The sequence below is a fragment of the Kwoniella dendrophila genome, chromosome 1, assembly GCF_036810415.1.
Source record: "Kwoniella dendrophila CBS 6074 chromosome 1, complete sequence".
NCBI classification, from domain to species: domain Eukaryota; kingdom Fungi; phylum Basidiomycota; class Tremellomycetes; order Tremellales; family Cryptococcaceae; genus Kwoniella; species Kwoniella dendrophila.
In genome coordinates, this window is record NC_089476.1 from 651,345 (window position 1) to 663,589 (window position 12,245).

Below are 12,245 nucleotides of genomic sequence, written 5' to 3' on the forward strand. Positions count from 1 at the left end.
TGATCGAGCCATTTAGTCGTGCTTCAGGCCCCTCAACAACTTGGTGAATCACTAAGCTCGGATCAAAGTAACCAAAAAGTTGTATTATACTGCAATATTGATGGCTACTTGCTTAGCCGGATGTGAAACGCTGAAGAACTGATGCGTCAGAAGTGGTCTGAATGCGATGTTGAGATATGAGTGGTTGAGTTGAGGAATAAAAGCAGATCTCTTAGCAGATGATTGGAGAATAAGGGACGAGAAGCAGGTAAGGATAGCAGAGCACCTTAAAAGCTCTGCGCCATAGGGTTATTTGGCGGACTTTGATGATTTTGTAAGCTGCTCATATTATCGAAATTTGAATCATCAGCAAGAGTCGGACGAGAAGAGATCATCGAATTGCAAGACACGGATACTGACCTTTTTCGCTTTGACTTTGTCATTTCTTTCTTCAATGCTGCACCGTCTAGAGGTTTGAGTAACTCGAATGAACATAAGAGATCCTCTGACACCGACATGACCGCCCCAAAGTTATCGAATTCTCCACAATAGCTGTTGGATAGGTCAGCTGAGTAACGTTTTCGAGAGATAACCGAGGCAGTTTTATGACTCACTTTGGCGCGGAGAATACTGTCACTAGGGTTCTATCGTTGTAGAATTCATAACCATCTTCTACGACCATATGAGCTCTACAGATCAGATCCATATCCTATGACGATATACTATTAGCTTGAATCGACTTGATGGAAAACCATTCGGTTAGACCACGACTTACATGAGTAGCAAGGAATGCATTTATAACACTCTTTCCATAACAAAACGATACACCTCTCTCATTATCCTCCCAATCCAATGCCGTGTCAGATGGATCAGACCACACAAGATCATTCAGTAACCCATAATCAGGTACATCTGCAATGATCGATCAGCCTCCCAGCCCAAGAATCACCTTGCCAATCTTACTTACCTGTAGGCCTTTGTATCCTCCTTATATCATCCATACTCTTCAAACTTGGACTTAAACCGCCATGTACACAGAAAATCTTACTTGCTACTATAGAAGCAATCGGCAGAGCATTGAATACGTCGATGAACGTTTTCCAGGTTTTGATATTGGTTCGTCTTTTGCATTCATCGTAAAATCCGTAAACTGCGTATAAACGTTAGCTTGCGAAGACCTCGTCGAGGGAACTGAAATTAACTAGCTTACCTCTTGTAACGTTTGCACATTCATGGTTCCCACGAAGTAAGAAGAAGTTCTCAGGGTATTTGATCTTATAACACAGTAGTAAAAGTATAGTTTCAAGGGATTGTTTTCCTCTGTCTACGTAATCACCTAAAAAGAGATAATTTGCAGAAGGTGGGAATCCACACATCTCAAACATTCTAATCAAATCGGCGTACTGTTAAACGATTAATTTAGCTTTATCGAAATGTACCATACAAGGATATTTGAACTCACTTGACCATGTACATCACCGACTATTTTCACAGGAGGACTCAATTCAATCAAAGTAGGTTGTGATAAGAATACTTCTCTTGCTGCTGCACAAACCGAAGCTATTTCAGCGTTTTTCAATGGTGGTGATTTTGTTACTTTTCCACTATAACCCGCTTCCAACAATCTATGAATCATATTATCAACATCCAATACCTGTACACCACCTTGTTGACTTGTACCTCCTATACTTGATCTACTTATTGTTGCAGTTAATGCGTTACCTGGTGATAAAGATGATGTAGAATCACGTTGCATATGACCTGGAGCGATTGGTGAGCTTGGTTCAAAACCACTACTACCAGGTGAAACTGATAATGCTGATGGAGGTGGTGGTGAATGACCTAACAAAGAAGATCTAGTTTTTGGTGCAGCTAGAATATTTTGTGTTGTAGGTATATTTGTTGATCCAGATCCAGGTGAACTCAATGATGCTGTAGGTGATGTAGAGATATTGTTTTGTGTTTGAGATGAGGAGGAACCTTCAAATGAATTTTGTGTATTTATTGTTGGTCTACCTGAAGTTGTACCTGAAGCAGAAGAAAAACTTGATATTGAACCACTTTTATCTTTTCCACCTGTACGTCTACCACTAACTCTTGCTGGTGTACTGAATTGACCATTTCCACCACCACTTATATCCATTGAAGGTGATGATCCAGGTGAAGATGGTCCTCCTGCTGTACCATCTTGTTTACTTGATATAGTTGTATTAGCCAATGAATCTGCTAAATCAGATGCTGATAATTGTTTAGACGATGTGCGTCCCAGTTTCTTTGATGATGATTGACCTTGACCCATTGTGGATCGTCAAGTACTATTGAGAGGTATAGAATGTATAAGAATGTGTATTGTAACGAGGAGATGAATGACTTGAGAATTGGAGTTTAGGTTTAGGTGGATGAGATGATTGTTGATGTCAAAGCGTCGTCGTCGCGTGTTGGAGTGATTGTGTATTATAACGATATGTACAGTAGGTTGACGGTGGTCTTGTCATAAGACGGTACTTGATAGTCAGTGTATAGTTGATGATGGTTGATTGTACCAATATACAAATATGAATGATCTCTATAGATATGATAAAGTGACAAGAGATTGTGGTGTGTGAGACAACAGTGAGCAAGTAGCAAGTGACCTGTATAGTTAGTCTAGTGTGTTTGGTGATTATAGTGGTTTAGTGGGCCCGGGTAAGTTTATAAGATTTTGCGATATTCAGGGTAAATGTAATGATTTAATAATATGATGATATGATTCAATCTGGACTCACCATAACAGAATAGTCTAATAACATTACAATTAAAGTTTGTAACCTCGGTCTAATCAAGCATCCTTTTGATTCCTATTGATCATTACGATTTTACTAGCCTATTATTACACATACGCATTGATCATCGCATAACGCAGCACTGACCTCTACAAGTTCTATTCTGAGCCAAAAGGCAATCTCAGTATGCAGCATCTCTACATATACTTGTTCAAGTCGCATCATATCGTCAGACATAGCATAGCATTTATCAATTGCATCAATTTAGCACACCGCCGCAGATCAGTTCCATAACGTCTGCAGTAGCAAGAGTAATCAAAAGGTAAAGAAACAAGTTGTCGAAACCCGACACCCTTCTCTTTCAGGGTTTTTGTTGGTTTATATTACTGTATCGTGCCAAGTAAGCTCTCCTCTTCGGACGCGTTGACTTGTACCGTTAAATACCTTATCGATGAGTTAAATTACGTTTTCCTTGAATCCATCCACGGCGGTAAAGATCCCTATCTCATCGATTGACTCATTCAACTGTATCTGGAAATATCATACACGAACAATCGCCGAATAAGACGCAAGAATTCAAGACTGGTTAGATAGATATCCAAGTGTCATCAAACAAATCACAATATAGCCTTGGAAGCCGACAGAAAATTCTTTTCACTCATACCAAATCATCAATTACAATGTCACAGTCAATTGGATATTCAACTACACCACCAACATCATCATCGAGGTTCTCTTTACCTTCAGTATCTTCATTAACTTCATCTGGAAGTACAAGTACGAATAATAATGCATCTTTGTATTCAAATAGTCAAAATCCATCAACAAGTACCATAAATAATTCAAATAGAAGAGAATCAGCTAGATCAAGTATAATTCAACAAGGTTCTTCATCTTTACAACAACAATTATTTGGTTCATCAGTTCAAAGTCAAGGAGGTTCAAATCAACAGAATCAACAACAATATACAAGTATTTTAGATAGACCTCTGAATAAATCAAAATCATCAGAAATTTCTTTATCATGTTGGGCTTTTTTATTTGCAGAAATAGTTTCGTATAGTCAAAGTAGAGTTGATAGTGTAACTGATTTGGAAAGAAGGTAAATCTCAGCCTAAGGAGAAGGGGCTCTCAAATACCCTCTTCCTAGTGTATATCATCTAACTAATAGTATCATATCGTTTATAGGTTATCGACATTAGGGTATGAAGTGGGACAACGTATACTTTCTTTAGTTTTGCTTCGAAATACACAGGCTTCAAATCTGAAAGTGAGTTTTTCAAAGCTTCCTTTTGCTTGAATAATGATAAGGACCGACTCCAAGTATCTAAAGAAGAATAGTAAGCTAAATATCACAATCACAATTTTACAATAGGATCCTAAACGAGAACACAGATTAATACCAATATTACAATTTATACATACACAAATATATAAATACGTTTTTGGTAAACCTGCTGATGGTTTAGAAAAATCTTCTGAAGCTGATGATGAATGTAAGTCCATAAAAAACTTTGGTTAAGTTTAACTAGAACTAGTTCAAAGCAGAGATGATTTTTCTTAATTTGATCAATTTACTAATAAATCTACAATATAGATATGTTAATTTTGAATGAATCACCTTTAACTCAATTTATATCAGTACCTAAAGATATGTCAGATTTATCTTGTGAATCTTTTACTGCAGGTTTAGTTGAAGGTGTTTTAGATGGATTAGATGTTGTAAGTGATTTCTGCCTTCTATCACTTAATCTAATCACACACTCATATTTCGTAAGGAGAATATATTGTGCAATGACTGGAACGTAATGAGAAAAAGAAAACTGATATTTTACTGATTCCATTTGTAATAGCCAGCAAGAGTTACAGCACATTGGGTAGGTGATCAATATCCCGATCAACCTCAACGTACAGTAATTTTGATTAAATTAGATCAAAAAGTTATGGATAGAGAAGAAGCCTTGAGGTAGAGAGTTCAAATAAAAATAAACAGATAGATGGAGAATTAGGAACATCAAATACCTATAAAGATCAGTTAATCGTCTTTCCATGAATTGCTTCCTGCAGATCAGACAAGTATATTATTTTGTAAATAATTGATATATATGCGGTCAATCACTATGGATCTACCCACTAAAGAAATTGCTCAATGTAAAAGCATTCTGCCTTCTGTGTGTCGATTTTCAATATGAATTTACATGCAAACAAATATATTTTGCATATATCTATATATATGTGTTAACTAAAAGCCTAAAAGTCCAAATTTGATAGAATATAAATGATAGGCTAGATTGAATGGCAAGACGTTATATGAAACAAAATAATAGTCAGAAATAACATCAAAGACTGTAATGGTAATTGTACGTATAAAGACAAATATCTCAAGAAAAAAACATTTAAATACAACACAAGGGAACGTCTGAATTTCTAGATCACACCTTTTTCCCTTTTTCTTCATTATATGTATGCACAAATAGCCCTGTTTAAAAATATCGCCTTTTTTGTGTTTTCTTTTTTCTTTCTGGCCAAGTTTTTTCCTCTACTTCTTAACCACCTTCTTGAAAATAACTTTCAAACATAGATTCATGTCTTAACATTGAATTTTTAACAACATCATAAACATGTAAAAATAATTTAGGATATCTTGAAGTAAAATAATGTAAAAAACCAATTGGTAAAGAACCCAAATGTTTTTTAACTAAAGGTTCTAAATCTTGATAATGATGTTTTTTATTTCTCATTGCTCTTAATAAATCTTTTACAGAATTACCTTTATATTTTCTATATTTACCTAAATTATTTGTAAAAGTTTTATCTAATTTTGAATACCAATCTTTTCCTATTACATCAGAAGCTAAAAATTCTAACATTATTAAAGTTTGTTCAGGTTTTGGTTCAGTTTGCATAATTTCAAATCTATCTGAAGCATCACATAAAAAATTTAATCTTTTATTTGAATTCCAGAAAAATGGATGTATTAAACATTCTGATGTATCAGGTCTTTGTGTAGGATCCATATTTAATAATTTACTTATTAATTCTTTTGCTTCTTCACCTTCTTCACCTAATACATTTAAATTTTCTATATTGACTAAATCACCTTTCACTATATTTGATTCTCTATTATATGTCTCTCCATATGGATGTTCACCAGACATCAAAACCCAGAAATATAAACATCCTAATGCAAATAAATCAACTGCTTTAGTTAATCTGTTTTGATTGTTATTCTTATCTTCCAGGACAATCGCTTCATCAGATAATGATTGCGTTGTTGACGATGAAGATGATGAGAATGTCGAAGTTGGATCAAATAATACACCTTCGTTCAATTTGACTTGCCCTCTTATACATTCTGGTGCTCTCCAGCCTAAAGATCCAGCTAAATTATTGGCTGTAGGCGCAAATGATGATTGCCCTTGATCTAATCTCCTTGCTAATCCGAAATCTGAAACTAACATCCTCAGAGCGCCGTCTTTCCCTCGTGATACCAAGACATTCCTAATACACATTTCCTGTCAGCTCAGTGGTACTTCAGCACGAACTAGCTAACTTACTGAGGTTTGATATCCCTATGTATAATCTTCATTCCATGCAAGTGCTTCAATCCTGCTGTTATCTGGGTCAAAGCTTTCTTCCTATCTAGCGATGAAGCAAGTTCAAGATGTTTGTCGGGTGTTTCTATCAAGTCTGCCAGCGATGCCTGGCACAAGTCAAGGGCGATGTAAAGGAAATTGTCTCGTTTTTCTTGACAATAGTCTAGCATTATACGTCAGCTTGTTGCCCGTGTTTATAAGGAAAATGAGGGGGTGAGCTCACATCGTATCACATTAGGATGATCATCACTAGCCTGTAGTAATTTGACTTCTTGACTGGCCAGACGAGTAAAATCGCTCAACAATCTCTTGACAGCTACAGGCCTACCACCCCAAGTACCTTTAAGTACCACCGTACCATGAGATCCGAAACCTGATAAAGGTGCGGTAGGTGTTAGCTTTATTTTGACAGTAATTGATATATTACAAGAGCTCACCAATGATTGTATCGGAAATTGATAATCTCTCCTTATCTTCATGATCCAATAGATCGGTTGAAGACATTTCTCTCGGTAAATCAGGTAAAGGTTTTTCATCTTTCTTAGAAGGACTACTTGAACCTGCACCACCTGCCTCATCATCATCTTCTCCACCTTCTTCGAGTATAGCAGCTGATGAATTTGATCTTTTCTTTTTACCTCTTACTCTACGTCTTGTAGATTTCTTCTTAGGTGTAGGTATTTCTTCAGATAAATCAACAACTGGTGGAGCTAGAATAGGTGGTGAAGCGACGTCCGTTGTGGATTTTTCCTCTAAATTAATGGATCCTTCAGGTGCAATGAGTAAAGGTGTCTTTTCATCTGCAGGTGAAGAACTTTGTTTGGTTCTAGGTCCTCGAGCAAATCGAGTCAAAGCTACACCACAGATGATAAGCAGTGTTCCTATTGCACTTAGAATCCACCAAAACCACCCTCGTCGCGGTATCTCTCTTTCTCTGATATAGGAAATTGGTTGTGCCGATGGTTGAGCGATAACTAACGCTTTATCATCTTTAGGCGGATCTATCAGATATGGTAAAAGTTGATCCCTCTCTGGTAAATCTTCGGTCAAAATGAAAGAACCATTAGTAAGACTTCCAGGTCGAGGTGGAGGGGCGAAATTAATTAGAGGATAAGCTGATGAGGATAAAGCGTAAAGCAGTGGTTTCGGTCCAGCTCGTTTTGACTCTGAGCCTTCTTCCTCGGTTTTATTGGATGTCAAAGGGATCGTAGCATTTTCGGAAGGAGGAAGTGCTAATTGTAGAGGGATAGATCCTATATATGTCGATTGAGGCTTGTTGGCAAGATCCATAAAATGCTGATATGGTCGAGAAGTTGGTGGGAACAGTGTAGGAAGATGTGGAGGTGGTTGAGGAACAAGAATAGGATTTGCAGAGGGTGAATCAAGTGGCACCAGAATGTCATAAACAGCAATTCTGTGCGACATATCTCGACTAATCAGCCCAATTACAATTTTGGTAGAGTTCTCGTCACTTACCCTACACTGTTCAACCTTGTTACCCATTTTACACCGTTTCCATTTTCTACACCTACTGCATCACCATCATAGGCCAATTCCACTCTTGTTCGTTTTTCACCTTGTCCTTCATCATTATCATTAGAATTACCCCAACCTTGTTCGGCTAGACCGTTTTTAAGCCAATAATCAGCCAAAGGTCTATCGTAACTATTTGGTGTATAAGTTGAGTAAGTGATTTCTTGTACACCTGCATTTCTCTTAGCTTCTGCAGCAGATTGATACATTGTTGAAGTTGATGGTGATAATCCTTGACTTAAGATAGGTGGAGATGGTGGTGAATGTATAGTTAATTTATAATCTGTTCTACCAACAAATAATAAATCTCTATTTGATCTTGATTTACCATTACCTTCTAAATCATCTAATAACTCTTCATTTTCACATACACAATGTTGCGAATTATTTGTACCAAATGAATTATAACAGTCTAACTGTTGTCCAGTACGTAAATCTAATGTTAATAAAGATGTATGTTTTGATCCAGTAAATATTCTACTTGGTGAATGTGGGAATGTAAATGGTGACAATTCAATACTATCAGGAAAATTCAAATGTTCACGTGACCATCATTGATCAGCGAATTATCCCATCAAATTCAATCAAAGAAGCAGCTGGATGAATGAATGCATGTGAGTTTGATGATCGTTGATGAATCACTTACAGTTGTTCTACTGAAAGAGGTAGTTTCCTTATTTTAGGCGTCTGACCATTATTATTCCCCTCCTTTGTCTCCTTAGTATTAACTTCTTCACTGTCCTCATCTTCGAAAACATATAAACTCCCACTTAGAGGTTCTACTATATATTCTTCATCATTCGTTTTACCTCTGATACCACCACCTACTAGAGGTTCAACACCATCTTTCAATGACCATTTTATTCTACCTGAATTCCTTTCTACCGCATGTAAAGATCCATCAATAGTTGATATTATAACGAAAGGAAGTACATCATGATCAATTTCTATTGGTGCTGTTGGTGGACTTGTCGAATATCTTCTCTTATCATTACTATTTGTTGTAGATTGTTGGGTTGTAGGTGTAAATTGTGGTAAAGCTACTAATGCTGCTGGTTCAGGTGCTGCATAACTTGGTGATAGTAATAACAAAGGTAATAATAATGCTAATAGATGTGAAGTTGCTATCAATGCAGTTGATATCATGTTTGAGGTTTAAGCCATAAAATTGGAAAGAGTGCCTGTTGACGAAAGAATGTTTATTATAAAGTACCAAAAGAATATAGGTGACAAGGGTGTAATGTGACCATTTGATCAATTTATCTGATATTGATCAGAATATGTTGCCTAAGACTTTCTTCTCACTTGTTTTGATATGGGACTTATGTATGGATATATGGTAGAATAGTCTTTGACGATATGAAAAGTAAATTAAAGTGGTAAGGTTTATTCAGATTTGGCGTAATCTAGGTGACTGACTTGATTTTGAGTATAGGAATAACGATGATGTACAATTACACTGTAGAGAGAGAAAAGAAAGTTCAAGATTGAAATAGCTTTAAATGAATGTGAATGAGAAATACCTTTGTATGAGCATAAATACCTCAGGGTAATATTACCTATAAACTAGCAATAACTATACAGTTGTGAGCCTGATAACTCGATCCAGCTCTTCAATGAGATCGGCGGCATGCTCCGCTTTTAGGTGTGCGAATAAGGTTCAAGGGTAACAAGGTGTAATTTCCCTTATCCGTTCAACGTAACAAAAGCAATGAAATGATCATGTTCGGTCCCGAATGCCAAAATACAAAATAACATAATAGTAATCAAAATAAATAAACCTCAACCACACGCGTTTATAGTCTCGTCAATCCATCAAACATCCTGTAGTCTCTCCATCATCGAATTTCAGCTTCACCAAAAACCTTCTAGCTCTCAAGGTCAAATCATTTGAGCTAAATAAGGGATAAGAAGCGGATCATCAATCTATTAGGCATCATGTCAAGCAAGAAGGCATCTCCGTTGTTACCGTCTCATAACACTAAATCAGGTCCACCTAGTTCAAGAGGATCACCAGGATCAAGTCCAGGTGGATATTCGCCTTTCGGAGAACCTTTGAAACGTACTACTTCAGGAGGAAAGAAAGAGGATGGAAATCAAGATTATTTCGGTAATGGGCATTCTGAAAAAGGCGAATTTTCAGTAAGCTTGCAAATAACCATTGAACTTTCTATCGTAAATAGGCTGAAGAGATTTTTATTCCAGCTTGAACATGCCAAACAAAATGTGGAAATTACCCCTAATTTACCTGAGCAGAAACCAAATAAATCTACATTGAGTCCAACCATTATAAGTGAGCTGAACACTTTCGTCATTCCTTTCCAAATCCCCTATAGCCAACCCTTGATACTGACATCCACCATTCCTCTCTATAGTCCCAATATGGATTGCTCTATCCTCCGCGGTCATACTCTACAACAGTGGGTGCACTCCTACATGAACCATTCTCAGGCTTACTAGAGATTTATGGACTGACACAAACTTGGTTATTTCATTCCCTAATTACAGAATACCTGTATAGTAATCTGGAATATCCATATGTGAGTTCTCCTCAATACCCTAACACGTGCGCTACTAAGTCGACACCTACTGATGTTTGTTTCATTCACTTATAGCCCATCTTCATGTGAATACTGACACCTTTATACCCAAGTGATACCCGCATGTACTGATAGTCCCCGTCTTTAGCACATCATACCATCTAGGCTGCGCTGTAAGTTGATCGGAACGAGCCCAGCTGTACAGTAATAAGTGCTAATTAATATTGATTGTAGGCATTGGGTACACGGGTGCTAAGGGCAACTACGAATCTGATGGACGGTTTAGATAAGATAGAAATGACTGTGAGTCTTTGCTTTCCATCTCACCGACATCCAGGAGATCTGTTTTCCTTAACATAGCTGAGGATTGACGGAGAAACCTAATAGAGAGAATTATACACCAAGTCCATCCTACCTATTGGTGTACTGTTCTCTGGCTCTTTGATACTAAGTAATACAGCTTACTTGACGTAAGTACTTCGACCTCATCGAGGACGAATTTCAGGGCTGATCAAAGGTTCCAACAGGTTGAGCGTTTCCTTCATTCAGATGCTCAAGGTATGTTCGCCGTTGACTGAAAAATTTCGAGAAGTAGCTGTAGGAGCTTTCTAGCTCAAGGGTAGGATACAGAATTGACTCCGCCGTCTTTCGTCACAGGCTTTCACACCGGTAGCAATTTTACTCATCTCAGCCATCTTCAAGCTCCAGGTTTTGACTTCCCGTTTGGTCCTGATTGTTGTGCTCATTTCAGCGGGATGCGCATTAGGTTAGTGTTTCGCGCTGTTCTCACCACAAAGTCTATCTAACGATTATTACTATTCTAGCTGCATATGGTGAATTACATTTCCAGATGTTCGGTTTCTTATGTCAAGTCAGTGCGGTAGCGGTAAGTATAGCCTCACTGCTTGCTGGATCAAAAGTTACTTCTGCTAATCACAGATACGAATACAGTTTGAATCATCGTAAGTCAGAAAAGCGCAATATTCTTGCTCAAACCAGGGTTAACTATAATTCTCGCGGATTAGGCGGTTGGTAATGATACAAATACTTCTGCAAGGACTAAAAATGGACCCCTTGTGTTCTTTACATTATTATGCTCCTGTAAGCTTTTTGCTCCTCAACGATTGACGAGATAAGCTGACATATAAATCCTTGTTGTAGGTTTGCGCAAGCATAAACGCGTGTTTCTTACCTTTCACCGAGGGGTTAGCGCCGTTCCGAGAGTTTATGAGAATTGGACCCGTGATCATGTTCTCGAATGCTGCTGTGGCTTTCGGTTTAAATGTTGCTGCCGTTTTTCTAATCGGTGCAGCAGGTGGGTTGGTTTTAACGTTAGCAGGCGTATTCAAGGTAAGCTCGATTACGATTATCCGCGTATCCAATTGGAAGACAGTGCTAACAATGTTTCGGACAAACAGGATATCCTTCTGATCAGTAGTAGCGTACTATTCTTTGGTAGTCCAATTACAGGAATACAGATATTCGGTAAGAACCATATCTCCATAACTCTTGTAATCCACTTTACCCTAGTAGCTGACGGATGTGAGCTGACTATCCTTTGGTCTTTTCGTTATTCCCTTGACTCAAAGGATATTCACTCGCTTTAGGTGGAATGGTAGCTTACAAGACGGCCAGCAAATAATCGAAATTCTGTGATCAAAACGCCCAGGGAGACGCGTAAATGACAACGCTCGATCTTAAAAAGGACGATTGTCAATACAGAAGAAAAGATCAGTTAGGCGAATAGATTCACAACACACACATATAGAGAATAGCAAGATCGACTTGTACCATAGATTTATAGAAAACATGGCAAACATGGCATACTATTTTGG

The 12,245-nt window shown here is 37.5% G+C and overlaps 4 protein-coding genes across 4 annotated transcripts; 2 read left to right on the forward strand and 2 right to left on the reverse strand.

Annotated features, from left to right (window-relative positions):
- Positions 1 to 266: 266 nt before the first annotated feature.
- On the reverse strand, positions 267 to 2,278 carry L201_000242 (uncharacterized protein; the record flags this gene model as incomplete). Its single annotated transcript, XM_066216045.1, has 7 exons — positions 267 to 318; positions 400 to 531; positions 594 to 688; positions 755 to 891; positions 947 to 1,129; positions 1,190 to 1,382; positions 1,442 to 2,278. The coding sequence occupies 7 exons, from the start codon at positions 2,276 to 2,278 to the stop codon at positions 267 to 269; spliced, it is 1,629 nt and encodes a 542-aa protein (XP_066072142.1).
- A 1,143-nt stretch (positions 2,279 to 3,421) lies between these two features.
- L201_000243 (uncharacterized protein) lies at positions 3,422 to 4,711 on the forward strand (the record flags this gene model as incomplete). Its single annotated transcript, XM_066216046.1, has 5 exons — positions 3,422 to 3,843; positions 3,930 to 4,011; positions 4,117 to 4,237; positions 4,339 to 4,463; positions 4,595 to 4,711. The coding sequence occupies 5 exons, from the start codon at positions 3,422 to 3,424 to the stop codon at positions 4,709 to 4,711; spliced, it is 867 nt and encodes a 288-aa protein (XP_066072143.1).
- Positions 4,712 to 5,287: 576 nt separating this feature from the next.
- L201_000244 (uncharacterized protein) lies at positions 5,288 to 9,016 on the reverse strand (the record flags this gene model as incomplete). The annotated part of the gene is made up of 6 exons (XM_066216047.1): positions 5,288 to 6,242; positions 6,299 to 6,500; positions 6,561 to 6,710; positions 6,775 to 7,751; positions 7,814 to 8,389; positions 8,517 to 9,016. 6 exons carry the CDS (start codon positions 9,014 to 9,016, stop codon positions 5,288 to 5,290), a joined length of 3,360 nt encoding a protein of 1,119 aa, XP_066072144.1.
- Positions 9,017 to 9,808: 792 nt separating this feature from the next.
- On the forward strand, positions 9,809 to 12,052 carry L201_000245 (uncharacterized protein; the record flags this gene model as incomplete). The annotated part of the gene is made up of 16 exons (XM_066216048.1): positions 9,809 to 10,012; positions 10,076 to 10,163; positions 10,246 to 10,290; positions 10,379 to 10,410; positions 10,486 to 10,496; positions 10,559 to 10,583; positions 10,645 to 10,713; positions 10,798 to 10,880; positions 10,938 to 10,968; positions 11,068 to 11,176; positions 11,235 to 11,296; positions 11,362 to 11,372; positions 11,436 to 11,511; positions 11,572 to 11,760; positions 11,829 to 11,895; positions 12,000 to 12,052. 16 exons carry the CDS (start codon positions 9,809 to 9,811, stop codon positions 12,050 to 12,052), a joined length of 1,155 nt encoding a protein of 384 aa, XP_066072145.1.
- Between the last annotated feature and the right edge of the window lie 193 nt (positions 12,053 to 12,245).